General features: G+C 44.8%; 2 protein-coding genes across 2 annotated transcripts; both read left to right on the top strand.

The window, feature by feature from the left end:
- Positions 1–4191: 4191 nt before the first annotated feature.
- Positions 4192–7104, top strand: sfrp2 (secreted frizzled-related protein 2). Its single transcript, XM_079999693.1, has 3 exons — positions 4192–4836; positions 5268–5348; positions 5483–7104. Exons 1-3 carry the CDS (start codon positions 4290–4292, stop codon positions 5785–5787), a joined length of 933 nt encoding a protein of 310 aa, XP_079855819.1. The 5' UTR covers positions 4192–4289; the 3' UTR covers positions 5788–7104.
- A 1560-nt stretch (positions 7105–8664) lies between these two features.
- tnip2 (TNFAIP3 interacting protein 2) lies at positions 8665–12757 on the top strand. The gene is made up of 6 exons (XM_079999292.1): positions 8665–9091; positions 9981–10301; positions 10410–10481; positions 10951–11232; positions 11540–11692; positions 11811–12757. The coding sequence occupies exons 1-6, from the start codon at positions 8732–8734 to the stop codon at positions 12090–12092; spliced, it is 1470 nt and encodes a 489-aa protein (XP_079855418.1). The 5' UTR covers positions 8665–8731; the 3' UTR covers positions 12093–12757.
- The last annotated feature ends 3154 nt before the right edge of the window (positions 12758–15911 follow it).

Raw genomic sequence — 15911 nt, 5'->3', positions numbered from 1 at the left:
CCTGGGTGGGTTGGCCACATGTGGCAGAGAGCAGGTCTAGGTCACTTAGAGACACCGCTTTAATGGCAGCGAGGCTCGTACTTTGGTCTAAATCGTAAAAAAAAAAAAAAAAGAGCGTCTCGCAGAGTGAGTGAGAGTTGGTGTCCAGTGTCGGTCAGAGGTCAAAGGGCAGGAGCACGAGGAAGCTCTTTTCTGGTTTCTCGGACTTCCTGCGAGTATAAAGCCGTAGGGATCGTAATGAAACCAGTGAAAGCAGGACTTCAAGAGAAGATTCTTTATCTTTCATACACACCCACGTGGCGAATGAAATCAAATGGTGGCTGGTGAAAGTTGTTCTCTGCTTTTGACCCATCCCAGCTTGTCCTTCCTCCAGGGGGCAGTCAGGAGCAGTGGGCAGCATACAGAGATGCGCCCCGGGATCAATTCCGAATGTCCATCGCCGGTCAGACGACGGTCTTGTGAATATTTTTGGTGGGGGCCCTTACCGCTGTTAGATGGAGGAAACCCTGTGTGAGCACGGGGGGGAATCGAACCTAGAACCTTCTCGCAGTGAAGCGCAGTGCAAGTACTGTGTAACCGTGGCCACCAATGGATCGTCAATACACCGGATCTAGTGCATATACCCATAATTTACAGTAGAGTAGATAATAACCATAAACGGTCAGTGTTCCTGTCACAGAGAGACTCACAGTTTCAACAGTTTCAACTCAACACTTTCTTTTAATCCATTCAATACAACTGGAAAAAATATACCATTTAAATATAAATCATAACACAGGGGGTTAGAATATATAACTCTCCTCTCACATTCCGCATTTCTATTCAGATGTTTTTCAATGTCCTCCGAAATGTGTGCAATGCTCTCTACAATATGCCTCTCCTGTATCATTTAATTATAACAAAACCTAGGAGGGTGGTCTATGTGTCAGAAAGCGGTGCAATTTAGACGTCTTTTGGCGAAAAAACATCCATCAAAACACGTCAAGCAAGCATAATCTATACGACTTTGGGAGGCTAATGAGATTAATTCCTTTGAGATGGAATGAATTCCTCTCCGAATCTCAACATCAGAGCAGTGATTGGGGCTAACAAGCTCATTAGGGAGCGCCTAATTCTCTGCTGGGGGTCCAGGGCTGCACGGAGCAGGGGAAGCACGGGAACGTTGCTATGTACATGAATACTGTATACGTGACTAACCCCCAAAAACAACATTCAGTGCCACTGGATGTCTTCATAGTGAAAACATTATGGAACTGTATTAAAGTGTGACCATGCAGAGCAAATTATCCGCACATTCCTATTTGATAGATTTAGTCACTTATTTCATTATAATTGGTTAAACATTTGGCTTTAAATGGATATTTTCAAAGAAAGGTTACTGAAACAAATGAGGTTTTACAGTGCGCTGCCATTAAAGCATTAAAGCGCTCCCGTTTCACAGAGGTTAAACCTAGAGTCTAGCGGATCACATGATAAACAATATTTTGAGTAACACTCATCAATTTCTATAAAAGTCAGAAAATGGGGTGGTATTTATGACGTGTAAACAGGACTTCAAAGCAGACGGGGCTTTCGGGCAGGGCCTTGATTCTCCGCACAATGGGATGGAATTCAATCAACATCCTTTGAATTAATTTCTCACAATTTCCAGGGAAATTCGGGCTCCGTTCTAAACCTGAGCGAAAGCGAACACGCGCTCGGTTATTGGTTTTGACAGTAGTCTCAATGTTGATACTCTCTTCTTTTAAATGGGGGGAGACAAGAGGTATGGAGGGAAAAGGGGGAAGAAAGGAGGAGGAAGGGTTACTGGGCTACAGATGGACCAGGAGGGCCGGCAAGCTGCGTCTCATTTTCACACAGCGCTGTAATGAGAACCTGCTGGGAGGCTCCAAGTGCAGGCCTGGGATCAGCTTACCTCCAGCCCAAAACCCCCCCAAAAACCTCCCTGGCTGAGCAGCATTGTAACAGAGACTGTATGTTTGTGTGTGTTTGGAAGCAGAGGCATCGTGGCGTAGAAATAAATCCCTGCGCTTTGTCCCGCAGCCTCCATTTACAGCTGAAATCATTCTGTGCCATTCTTTACTTTCATTTTGTTCCTTTCATTGTAATCCGCTCAAAGGGGTTGAACTCAAACCTGGTTCACTGAAACCTCCAAGATGTGTAACATGGAATCCTTTGCCATTTCTTTAACACACATGGGGCGGTTTCACCGACACAAATTAGGCCTCCAGACATCTTAAGACTAAATCACACTTAATCTGGACTAACTGAAATGGCCTTTCTCAGTCACGGTTTAAAATAGTCTCAGACTTGTATTGGGTTAAAAAAAAAAATCTGATTTCCAGATTATTAGAGCTAGGTCTAAGTGAAGGCTTAAATTAAACCTTTGGCTGAACGGATGTGGGCCAAGACCAGCATCAAGACCAGTCAGAAGGAGCCGACTAGACCCGTCCCATGACCTTAGACTAGGGACTTCCTAGTCTCAAACAAATTCATCTTAAATCAGGCAACGCCTCAGAAAGGCATTTTTTAAATTCTGGATTAATTTAAGCAGGATTAGTTGAGGCTTGATTAAGACTGAACCCAGTCTGCGAAACCTGCCCCTGACGCCTCCATGTGCAGCGCGTCCTACCGAGTTCCCGTGTTGACCGAGCAGCAGCGAGCAGCAGTAATTTGCAGCTCCTTCTCCCAGCCCGTCACATTTCGTCGGCCACATGGAGGTTAGTGTTTGACCCGTGGCACCGCAGGCGCAGCTCGGCCGGCGGACACGCCGCTTCCCTGGTGGAGCGGCCAGGCCAAGGGGACTCCAGTTGCAGGTTAATAGGGGGCTCCAACTCTCCGGCGACCTTTCGGGGGGGGGGGGGCTTCTGCAGAGACTTAGATGGAATTAACACACCGCAGAGGAGAGGGGAGGCTGAGAGAACAGTTGCTCTATAAAAAGAAAGCCAAACATTTGTCCAAGACGGAAGAGCAATACTGTTAATGCCACGGCTCTCAGGAGGGCCACTGGTATTTTTAGGGGACCTTTTCCAATGTGCATATGAAGTGACTATATTCTTATAGGATTCTGATGGAACATGAGGACAGTAGGATCTAATGAGTTAGGATCAGCTGTGCTAGTGAGCAGCATGCAGACACTATTATACACCGTATTTAGGATTATCCTTCATGGTTCATAACGACAACTACTTCAGCATATAACCATTATATTAATGAGCGTACACACGTTCTTGTTTTCCAGGATTGAGAACACATTTTATCTATAAATCTGATTCAGAAGCCTTAATTTAGAAAATGTATAAACGTATTCATGCTGAGTTAACTATATCATTATATTAAGTCTTCACAGTCATATTTGACTTTGAAAAGTGGAACTTAACAACTTACCTACCTACATATTGTCATTTATCCTCTCTGGCGGTAAAAACTAGATGAAATTGAACAAGGGAATGAAAAATATAAGAAACAGAAATACATACTAAATAAACACAGCAATGTGATGGCATGACACCTTGTGGATTTATTACCCACTCAGAAACCATGTGTGCATATGACTCCATCCCTCCAACCCTCATATGATCATAATTATGTCATAAATAGTAGTAACCAATAAAATAAAATCCAATACCTGAAAACAAGACGCATATGGCTCAAAACTTTTCCTCTATTTGGATGTAATGTTTTTTCGGCGGGGACGGGGGCGGGGGCGGGGTGATGGCATAACGTCAAGTGTGAGAAAGACCATGGTGCAGCCTGAGGACCAGAGCCGCTCAGGGGAGTCTGTGCTGCCGCTGCTGCTCAGATTGGATTTCACCCTTGGGTGTGGATGTGGAGGTCTGGTTCTCACACCGTATGGCCCGGACCTCGGCCTCCTAATGATGATGAATGGATGCATGAAGCATTTCAAAAGTGCTATTTGCTTTATTTGAAATAAGCCCCTTAATTGTTTATTTAGACGTGATTCTGTTTCTCTGGGCAGTGGAGGTGAAATCAAATGAAGCCTAGGCAGAAGACAAACGACAAGCGCTTTTCTTATTATTTTTGTTATGGATATAATTACATGACAATTATTTCAAGTGACTGGAAGGTTTGAATGAATACAAATATAGCCAATTGAGGTGGATATTTGGGCTTTCCTCAGACTGAGAGAGTTTTTTTTTTTTTCTCCTGCCAAGTAGCCTACTGAGGTATTTACGTCCAGTGCAGACTCCTCCCAGATATGCCTGGAAGAAAACCTCGAGTTACACTGGGGTCTAGCCACAGACACAGCTGTCTCTCTGCACTGACTGATGCTCAAGAAGAAAGTGAATATATTTCCAACCGTGCATATCAACAGAATGAGGGGCTTCTTCCTCACACTGGTGTGGCTGGTGTCCTTACCTCTGTGCATGGAAGCGATCCATGGATTGTACAACTTTGGCCAACCCGAGCTATTCTACAAAAAGAACAACTGCAAGCCCATACCCGAAAACCTGCTGCTGTGCCACGACATTGAATACACCGAGATGCGTCTTCCGAACCTGCTGGGCCACGAGAGCATGAATGAGGTTCTGCAGCAAGCCTCCTCCTGGATCCCTCTGGTGCAGAAGCAGTGTCACCCCGACACCAGGAAGTTCCTGTGCTCTCTCTTCGCTCCCGTCTGTCTGGACGACCTGGACGAGCCCATCCAGCCCTGCAGGTCCCTGTGCGAGAGCGTCCGGAACGGCTGTGCACCCGTCATGTCCGCCTTCGGCTTTCCCTGGCCGGACATGCTGGACTGCAGCCGCTTCCCACCGGACAACGACCTGTGCATCCCTCCCGCGGGCATGGACAACTTCGTCCCAGTCACCAAAGAAGGTAAGTCATACGCTAAAAACATCCTTAAACTGTGTGGTGCCTTTCATGCATACAGTCCTGGTAAAAAAGGTTGGCGCATGCAAAAGCACATTCAGTTCCCTTTTCTCCAACGACAGGCCTATGTAACAAAAACAAACAAGGATGATGTAAAGAAAAATAATCATGTGGTCCCGGTTATTCCATTCATTGGACGAGTGAAAGGATTTAGGCATTAAGTCAATGCATGGCTTTTGAATGTGGATTAATTCACATTAGCAGCTAAAATATTCGAGACGAAAAGGATAGTGCCATTCAGTTGTATATAAAAATAACTTTTGCACATTTTTGAATTATCAATCAAAATAGTGAAACGATATGATACGAAACATCAATTTGACCTGACACCTGTTGCCTATAGCCATTACATCAATGTGTCTTTTAATTTGTTTTAGTCCCCAGAGTGTGTGATGCGTGCAAAGAAAAGGATGAAAACGACAATGAAATTGTTGACAGCCTGTGCAAGAATGACTTTGGTAAGCAAAGTGAGAATAAGGTCACAATATTTCTAAATAAATGAAACACGAAAGTGCTTTTACACCAATTTTCTCATTTCAACCATCCCCTCCTTTTGCCTTACAAAAAAAAAAAAAAAAAAAAAAAAAAAAAGCTCTGAAGATCAAAGTCAAGGAGATCTCCTACATCAACGGCGACACCAAGATTGTGCCAGAAACCAAGAGCAAGACCATCTACAAGCTGAACGGCGTGACGGAGCGCGACCTGCGGAAGACGGTGCTGTGGCTGAGGGACGGCCTGCAGTGCGTGTGCGAGGAGATGAGCGACATCAACGCCTCCTACCTGGTGATGGGCCAGAAGATGGACGGGCACCTGGTCATCACCTCGCTCAAGCGCTGGCAGAGGGGGCAGCGCGAGTTCAAGAGGATTTCCCGCAGCATCCGCAAGCTGCAGTGTTAGGGGGACACACGCCAACACACACACACACACACACACACACACACACACACACACACACACACACACACCCCTATCATCCCCGTGGGTGGTTGAGTCAGCACCGGTGGTGTGTCCATGTGAGAGGGACGCTCGCCACACGCGGTGAGAGGCTTTCTGTCGATGGAGACCAGATGGTTTCACCTGGCGCCGACTATTTCTCAGTATGACATGGACAACACCAATTACAATAATGCCGTGGACAGCGGTGGACGTGGCGCTTAAACACCTGACAAATGCTCTGACACAAAATTGTACTCGGGTTGAAATGAAAGCACCACAATGACATTTCTACTTGAGTAAGAGTATATAAGTACATGCTCCTAAATCTTCTTTAAGTATTGGAAGAAAAAGTACGTGTGCCCGGACATGATAAAATAAAGACATGCAATCCGATCAGTTAGGTGGATCGGTTCCAATTGCTTTTGAAAACCACGAGTATAAAATCAAACATGAAATGTAGTGGACTTTTTATTTGTTTTGAAATGTAGTTGAGTAAAAGTCGAAAGTCTTTAGAACTTTATATACTTCAGTAACTACACATGCTTGAAAAATGTACTTAAGTACAGTAAAAAATGTTTTTTTATAAAATAAAAATAAAAAATAAAAAAAACCCTTTGCTTGTAACTTTCCACCCCTGACAACTGATACAGACCGGTTAGGATGAAAAGTAGGAACACACAGGACAAGGGTGCGTAAAAACATCAAGCTGGCACGGTAAAGACGAGTCTGGGATTAGAATAGTAAATAATGATTCGTGTGAAATTGAAAGACACAACAATGGTGGGGTTTTTTTTGCTGTTGTTTTGTTTTTGTTTTTTTTGTATACCAAACATTTTCTCAAGCATAATGAGAGATAGCTGGCTATGTTCTCTGCCTGGTCAACATTATGTGTGTTATATCCTTGGTCATTCTTTAGTGGGCTCGGCCTGGGCCTCAATACTGCACTGTGTACGTTTCTACCACCGATGGGGTATTTTGTTTTCTACTCGAGACTCATAAAGCATTGGATGTTAATTGTTAATTCTAGGCTTCAGTTTCCACATGAATGGGTGGGTTTGACGGTCTTTATTTGTATTTTTTTCATCAATGATTTAAATTCTTGGTTGTAGCCTCATGTCAGTTGAATATTATAGTGGTTCAGTACTGATTCCTCAATTTAGACATTAGTCACCTTGGTTTATGGTTCGTAAGTTGTTGTTTTTTTAAAGTGTTACTCTGTAAAATATTAAATATTTTGTTTTACTCTGATGCAAAATAAAGATATACATTTGTACCACACGCCTTCATCTTTTACAATTATTATTTTTATATAATCAATTTATCTAATAATGCACAACAACGTCCAATAAAATCAAGAAAATAAAAAAAAACTTCGCCGCGACGCAAACAGCCACTAGCTCGACAGCGCCACCTGCGGGACCCGGGTGGTACTGGCAGGCCAGGCGGGCGATCGCTGCCCCGTTTTACGCGGTGTCCGCCGTGCTCCGTAGGATCCGTCTGTACTCGGCGCCGCCCGGTGACCACTTTTCCGCGGTGTCCTTCGACGGCAAAACCCCCTTTTTTCCTCCATTTAAAAAGCGAAAAACAAACAACAGCAGATACAGTTGTTAAAAAAAAAAGGGGGGGGGGTGAGGGGGAGGGGGTCCGTTTCTAATCTAATCTGAAGTACACACGCCACAGCCCATTACGTTTCCGTATATATATATATATATATATACTTTTTAATAACATAATTACGTATCTAATCAAATCTAATCTCACCGCGGTTTCGCCAATTCACCGTCCTGGGAGGCTTGTGACTCATTTTAATATTATGATCATCTGAGCGGTTATTTCATAACTCTTGAAACTTTTTCGTGACGATTTTGATCACGATTGCGAAACGTCGTTGACCCGGAAAGCTGCCCTAGATAGTGCCTGACTCAAATGTCGGCAACGGCGCCCCCCCCCACCAAGGATTTAAAACAAAGCGTTGAAACGGAAACAAGACAAACACGTAGATCTCGGGCGAACGCGGCGGCGCGGGGAGGGGAGTGCGAGACGGCAGCCAGGGAAGTTGTTGAAGTTACCCGGCGGTTAGCACCGGGGGCCGCGGGGCGCGCCCATAAAAGTCCTGCCCGACGCTTTTCGGTGATGAAAGGTTGGACTTTTCTTTCCGGATTCGGTTCTCGACGAGTCACTCGGCAAAGCGAACGGAGAAAAAGGAGTCGCCCCGATTTTGCGACGCCTCGCCCGCCCCGATTCGGTCGGCGGAGCGGGTGGATAGTTGACGCCTCATTCTCTCAGAAACGAATTATTTGGCAGAAAAAAAAAATGCCCCCCTCCTTTAAAAGTGTATATCACAAACATAACTGACGCCCCCCCCCCCGCGTCGAAAGTATTTACATCGGCGGAACGTGTGAATCAACTCGGCCACATTGCGAAAATGCGAGCGCGACAGTCAAATCAGCCACGTTCACCTTGAAATATTCCAAAAAGGCCTTTTTTTTTTTTTTTTGCTCTGTCGGGATGTTGGATTTCAGTTGCGTTCAGTTACACTTTCCAACGTGTGAGCGGGGCGGTGCCGTCGCTGTCGGGGGCGCCCGAGTCGTTTAAAGACACCCGTTCGCCGCGAGCGAATCGTCCCACCCCGAGTCTCCCGTCGCCCGCTCGTAGTTTTTTTCCCCGTCGGTAAAAACACGAGTTTTGCGCATTTACGACACGAGTGACCCCCCCCCCCCACCACCACCACCACCCTTCTCCTCCCCGTACGCCCCGCGCCTCCTTTACCGTAACCCCCCCCCCCCCCCCGCGTCCCCGCTCGCTGGCAACGGACGGCGCCGGAGCCGATCCGTTCGACGAAGTCTCAAAAAGTCCGCACGGGGAAGTCCCCGGAGGAAATCCCCCGCGCGGTGGGAATATTATTATGATCTCACGCACCCGTCCCGCCTCGCTCTCCATTCCCCCGCGACCGGTCCCCGGCGTCGACATGGACGGCGACGCGCCCGGAGACAGCGCGCGGAGCTACAGCACGTTGAACACGCTCTACCACGAGAGCCGGCGGGAGATCGACGCCCTCCACCTGCAGGTCTCCAGCCGGGACGGCGCGGTCGCCGAGCTGAGGGCGAGGCTGGGGCGGTACGAGCGGGTGTGCCTCGGCGTGGACGGGAAGGAGCCGGTGCTGGTCGGACCCTCCGGCTCGCTGCTGGAGAGCCTGTGCCGGGAGGTCTGCTCGGCGAGGCGCAAGGGGAACGAGTCGGAGATGAAGGCGGAGAAGCGTCAACAAGTGAGTGAAAAGCCCGACACGGGGGCCGGAGGAGACGCGTCCGTCCGCCGGTTGTAGCCCAGACACTTGACAAGTCATCATTATCATCATTTTGGCCACTTCCCAGATATAATCACTGTTTTAAACACATACACTCATATATTATATATCTTATTCGTGGGTTAAACACAAATAAGTATACGATTAATAAAATATTAAATAATATAAAATATTACATATATAATGTGTTAACTACAAAGATATACAATAAATACAAATATATCAAATGAGTGTGTTCAACCCAAACGATATACAATTAATTTCAAATATTACAGATTTAACATGAAAAACATGGGCAGTTAATATCAAATACAACACATCTAACAGAAAAATAGACAATTGATATCAAAAATTATATATCAAATTGTTGTGTTAAGCACAAAAAAATTATATATATATACAATTTATATCAAATAATACAATTCTAACTATTATAATACACAAAAAAAAATCGAATTAATTCACGTTCGGGACTAGTGGGTCAGATTCTGTAGCTGTCCTGTTGTGTGCCGTCATACTTAGAAATGTCTGTCATTCTTTATCTTTAAATATGCACGTGTACATTTACATATGCATGTACAGTATATCAACAATAAACCATTATATCCACAACACAGTACAGTACAGTTTTTGTTTATTATTAAATCTATATATATTTTAGTCTTTTTCATTTTATCGTCTATGACCAAATTATTTTCTATTTTCATTCCCGTTATTTTATTATTATCACCTATTGTTTTGGCACGAGCCCTCCTGGGATGAGTAACGCATCTATCCATCACGTTAAGAACCCCGACCCCCAAATGAACACAGGGTAATATTAAACTCTATAATCATCAACTTTTGTAAGGAGGTGCAGCAGCTGCAAGTGCAGCTCAGGGAGAAGGGGCGGGAGCTGGAGAGCATCCGCTCCCAGCCCGACCACGCCAAGGACGAGGAGATCCAGAGGCTGCGCCTGGCCCTGGAGGAGCGGGGCCGAGTTGAGGCCACCAGGGCCGTGCTCTGCAGCTCCCTGGCGGAGGAGGCAGAGCAGCTCCGGGACCAACTGGGGACCACCGTGAAGACCTGCCAGGAGCTGCTGGCCCGGCTGGAGGGAGAGAAAGGAGGAGGAGGAGGAGGAGGAGGAGGAGGAGGGCGGGAGGAGATCCTCCGCATGCAGAAAGCCAAGGAGGTGTGGTATTAAAGTGTTGTAACGTGATTGGTTAATGTGTTGAGATGACAAGAGTAGGTTTTTCCCCCCAATTTATTTTGAAGTGGCTAATCTCACATCCTTTCACAGCAGACAGAGACCTCGAACATTAATGGTCGACTCCAGGATGAAAATAAACACCTGAAGCAGAGAGTGGCATATGTAAGTCCAAACCTAATGTGTATAGATATACTGCATATACTGTATGTTTGAGTGGGGAACACTGTTGAAAGTTTAGTTTCATCCTCGCTCCTGGAGGTGCTTGAAGTGCTTGATTTTCATCCTAAGTAATTTAAGTACTGGAATACCTTGAAAACAGCCCCTTCTGTGCTGAAGTGCTTGAAAAGTCTCTGGTAGATGACAATGAGATTAATAATATTATATTGTATATACTAACATAATTAGACAATGAGATTAATAATATTATACTGTATATACTAATTTCAACAATAGACAATTAATAAAGATCACATTGAAAATTGATTGTATTTGTTTTGTGTGAAGAAAAATAGTGCTTAAAAAGTCCTTGGATTTCACCTTGTAATGTCAAGGTGAACCCTGTAAAAGGTTTAGTTTTGTCCAGTCCTCGAAATAAAAGAAAGTGAAAGCAACCTCTCCATGGTCCCCCCAGGTGGAGATGCTCAACTCCAAGTGGCAGAAATACGACTCCAGCCGGGAGGAGTACGTGAGGAGCTTGTGTCAGAGGCTGAGGGGAAGCGACGCCCAGATCACGCCCACCTCCAGCACCGGCCCCGGAGGCGGCACGGGCTCGGCGGGAAGCCGCGTGCTTCGGCAGGAGATCGCCCGACTCAACAGGCTGCTGGAGGAGAAGGTGGAGGAGTGCACGCGGCTGGGGAGAGAAAGCCAGGAGAGGAGACAGGACCGGGAGCGCACCCAGACGCTGGAGCAGCAGGTCAGGGCGGGACATGTTCTCATGTAGATCACATCAATCACAGATAAGATGAGACTTCTTTAAATCCCCCGGGCGTTGACGCCGCTAGAACCGTGCAAGTCAAGAGATTTCGACAAATTAAAACGAGATGAGAAATAACATATATGTACACTACAAAGTTAACTAGTAGCACTTTGTTAACTAGTGAGCAAGTGACTACAGTAAGTAGATGTTACAGTACCGTCTTAATGGTGGAATTTGAGTCTAAACCTTTTTTTTGAAAGATATTGTCGGAAGATAGAACGAAAGGTTTGTTTTCCTTGCTCAGGTCCTGATTTACGAGGAGGACTTCAAGTCGGAGCGTGCGGACAGGGAGCGAGCTCAGGGGAGGATCCAAGACCTGAAGCTGGAGATCCGCGCCCTGCAGCAGCAGCAGCAGCAGCAGCAGCAGCAGCAGCAGCAGCAGCAGCACAGCAAGCAGGTGAGAAGACTCATACAGACTCTGACGGGCTCTACACATCCTGCCCAAAACGCACCGCTACTACAGCTGCTCCGTCGGACGAGTCGCTCACGTCGCCGCCCGTTTCCCTTCCTCCCAGGCATCCAGGGAGAGAGAGCCCAGAGAAGCGGCGCCCGCGTGCCACGCGCACACGGGACACAGAACCTTGCCCGGGCGTGGCGCCGACTCGCAGGCGGCACCGCCACCGCTGAGGACCGGTCCGAACCCCCCCGAGTGCGGCGCGGGGCCGCTGCCACTCGGCCCGGCCTGGAGCCAACACCACAGCCTGTCAGAACTGCAATGCCCGCGGTGCCTCACCACCTTCAGCGACCAGGACCCCGCCCAATACCTCAACCACTGCGAAGAGTGCGCCGAGTTCTAACGGGACGGAACTGGACAGAACTCCTGGCCAAAAGAAGCCAGTGCTGAAGGACGGAACACTACGTGGAACCTGAGAATGGGGGATGGGGGGTTGATCTGGAGAATTTGAACAGACTTGACAATTATTCCAAAGAAATATATATTATTATTATTATTATTATTATAATCATTACCACCTCGAGTTTAGTTTGGGTCATGCTTGTGTAGAGGTTCTAGGCTGGAGGATGGATGCTGCAGTGGATTTATACCATATACCTCAAATTTAGCATCAAATAATAAACATGTTGCACTTTTCTGAAATATTGGCTAAAGAATAAATATTTAAATGATCACTATTTTGGGAATTGTGACGCATAAGCTTTTGAGATGGTTGTGGATAGACTTGTTGAGAACATGGTGCTATTGTCTTTTTGATCGACTAGACTATATTCTGAAGAGGATTAAAATATTATAGTTCTTTATAACAAATATTTATTCTCTGCCTATGAATACTTTGATAATCCATATTGTGCAATTATTATTTTTTTAAACCGAATGATTAATTTGAGACCTGTTATTTAGAAGATATGTGTAAACTGACGCAGCCTTTTCTTTATCTTTGTTTTTTTTGGGGTTTTTTTAGCCTGAGCAGGCGAAAAATATTTTTGGAATAAAATCCTAGCGATTCACAGGCTGTATCTCGCTCATTTCTAAGCACAGACGTTTTTATTGTTGAAGTGATTTGGGGCTTTGGCCTGCAGCCCGAGCACCGATCAGAGTGTCTGCGTCTGACGCAGGGTGGAAACCCCCGTCAGATTCCCAGCTGCTCAGACTCTCACCAGGACACAACAACAACACAGATCCAGTCTCACACACATGCCACGCTCTTTTAACATTGAATCCAGGGGATAAACTAGTCACCTTAAAAGTTATTTGTACGCCTGTTTATATTTTCGTTCCTAGTTGCAATTCCAACAGTTACAATTAACTATTTTAGTTTAGGTACTAGTGGTTATTTATTTGATACTAGTAACTATTCCAGTGGTTACTATCGCAGTGTTACTAGTAACAATTTGGACAACAACAATAAAAATGGCAATAGATACTAGTAACAATGGGAATAGATACTAGTAATGATGGGAATAGGTACTAGTAACTAGTAACAATGGGAATATATACTAGAAACATTGAGAATAGATACTATGAACAATGGGAATAAATACAAGTAACAATTGGAATTGATACTAGAAACAATGGGAATAGATACGAGAAACAATGAGAATATATTCAAGTAACAATGGTAATAGATACTAGTAACAATGGGAATAGTTACTAGTTTCTAATAAATAATACATTTTGACGAGTAAAATGAACCTCTGGAATAGCAACTAGTAACTGAAACAGAAGTAGGCCTATTAGTAACCTCTAAAAAGTGACCTGTTGGACCTTTGGATGAAATGCTAAAACGGTCTGCCATACACACAAGCGTCTTCACGGCTGTTTCTGGATCAGTGGGTGCAGTGGAAAAAAAACAAAACAGAAGAACGCTCTCTTCTCTTTGTCGCCCGTGCGTCTGGGTGTGAGCACAGGAAAGGCGACATCCGCACGTCAAAAAGGAAGTGGCTGCAGAGAACACACAGGCCCGGGCAGAGACGTGATTCAATATCAATGATGTGTCACGGTCACTGTGCTGCGTCTGCCTCGGTTTTATTTATTTTTTCCTTCTTATTTGATCGGGCAGCTGGAGCAACTCAACTCGGCCCAGACCAGGATTCACTATGAACTAAAAGCCTGTGTGGAGTCTGGCCGTCAGAGCAAATATAAGTAGTGAGTATAGAATTATGTTGAATTTTCTCCAAATGCCAGACGGAAGGCGACACATGATGATTTAGTCATCAGCAGCCCGGGGCAGATCTTGGTAGACGAATCGCTTCTTAACCCCGCAGCCGATTTGCATACAACCACGAGGGCCTTATTCAAGGAGAGATTTGAATAAACGTACCTCAACTATAACTCTGCAGGAGAAAAGTCAAAGGAAGTTCGGCAACAACCCCCATGGGCCTCCACCAGAAAAAGACCCTAAAAAAATGTCAAGAGCAGGTTGCCAAGGACTCTCCCCCACCACCGCCTTCACACACCCCCAGACTCACGACTTCATGGTCTATATCTGAATGTGTCTGAGACTATGTGTGTGTGTGTGTGTGTGTGTGTGTGTGTGTGTTCACCCCACCATTCATTTGTGGAAAATCTAGGTCACACATTTCCACTCTCGTGGCATGAAACCTTTCACAGAAACAGTCATTAATTAATCAGAGAAAGTCACGCGGTGGATGACTTCCTGTTTCTAGCGGGTTTACAAGAACTTTAAAGAAAGCGGCGGGAGGGACCGTGTTGCACTTTAAAAAGAGAGGTGGAGGTGAAGAGAGAAAGAAGCCGGGGCGGAGCTGCCACTCACATCCACAACAGATTCAGAGTGGATAGAATTGTCCTTTAATCTCAAGTGTATCTGAGAAGAATTGGGAATTTCCCCCCATCACCACGACACTAGGGAATTCCCAAAGCAGGCCGAGCCACATGCTTTAAAGTGTAGCGCTGTGGATTGGGGCTGCTGTTTCCTCCATGTGTTTTTTAAGGAGGCCAGCCTGGACTCATATGAAGTACCACCATGCTCCATTGTAGTGGGTAGCGGTCGTGGGAAGTGCATGTGATCCCTGGAATGGTTCCACGCTCTGTGTTTACGTGCTGATCACAAGACAAACAAGAGCCAAGCCCTGACAATGAGCTGTATATAGTCAGACAAGGTATGTACTATTACATATATATAATATTCAGATTATACTGTGTACATACTCTATATTTACTCTTAATGTTTATAATTACTCTTAAAATATTTATGTAACATTTAAAAAGTTCCATTCATAAAGCAGAAATATAAAAAATATGAAATATACCTCTATTATAGATATAAGCACATAATATACATATACTCAATATAACACACTATATTAAAATATTTATAAAATATATTTATATAATATATACCTACTACATAATATATATATAATATAAAGTACACAGTATATTATGTTATGTAATAACATAACAAATTATGGTATACCGGTGGCTAAATGTGGTAACTTCCTTACATCACATCATATCCCCCCCCCCCCACACACACACACACACACACACACACACATTCACCAAATTTCTGTCTGGTAGGTTTTTTTTTTTGTGAAATTCCACAGATGACTCCAGACGCCAACCCACTTCCTCTTCCGCATAAACCGTCCAAATACATCATCAAATACTACAGTTGTAGCTGTAGGGAAGATAAGCGAGGCTTTTCCAAATCTATACCACTGTAAATAACCGTAGACTGGTTTGGAACTTTGCTTTTGAAACATCTTGAAACATTTAAAACATTGCCGGCCCATGCCGCTTATCAGATTAAAAAAAAATGACTTCCATGTGCCGTTAATATCATAATAAAAAATGTTTCACACAACAAAAAAAACCTTTTTTTTTTTTAAGCTTTTGTCTAGTTTTCACAACTCAATAAATTGGCTTTGAGTATCATCCGAAACTGTTCTGATGGAACTTTGGCGCAAAGAATCGTCTTTCTTTGAACGTATAGAGAACTGTAAAAACATGTAAATAATGGACGAGATTCCGGGTGAGTGATTAGAGCGGGATATTAATAAAGTTCCCAGAAGGCACAGATCATAGTGGGTGTGACTCATCCCAAAACCTTGCGTGGCTGCAGGACTGAAAGCACAGCGCTGATGTCAAAATGAAAACGATCATTTCATTCACCTTTGAAACAGGAACCAATTATGAA

The sequence above is a fragment of the Zeus faber genome, assembly GCF_960531495.2.
Source record: "Zeus faber genome assembly, chromosome: 4".
In the NCBI taxonomy this organism is placed as follows: domain Eukaryota; kingdom Metazoa; phylum Chordata; class Actinopteri; order Zeiformes; family Zeidae; genus Zeus; species Zeus faber.
The sequence above is the reverse complement of the archived record's forward strand: the minus strand, read 5'-3'. Positions and strand labels throughout refer to the sequence as shown.

Excerpts from the sequence above, each read along its gene's own strand:
- tnip2 (XM_079999292.1), top strand. The coding sequence starts at position 8,732 with ATGATCTCACGCACCCGTCCCGCCTCGCTCTCCATTCCCCCGCGACCG. Across the intron at positions 10,482-10,950 it reads TGAAGCAGAGAGTGGCATAT|GTGGAGATGCTCAACTCCAA; the intron begins GTAAGTCCAAAC and ends TGGTCCCCCCAG. Across the intron at positions 11,693-11,810 it reads AGCAGCAGCACAGCAAGCAG|GCATCCAGGGAGAGAGAGCC; the intron begins GTGAGAAGACTC and ends CCTTCCTCCCAG.
- sfrp2 (XM_079999693.1), top strand. The coding sequence starts at position 4,290 with ATGCTCAAGAAGAAAGTGAATATATTTCCAACCGTGCATATCAACAGA. Across the intron at positions 4,837-5,267 it reads CGTCCCAGTCACCAAAGAAG|TCCCCAGAGTGTGTGATGCG; the intron begins GTAAGTCATACG and ends AATTTGTTTTAG. Across the intron at positions 5,349-5,482 it reads CCTGTGCAAGAATGACTTTG|CTCTGAAGATCAAAGTCAAG; the intron begins GTAAGCAAAGTG and ends AAAAAAAAAAAG.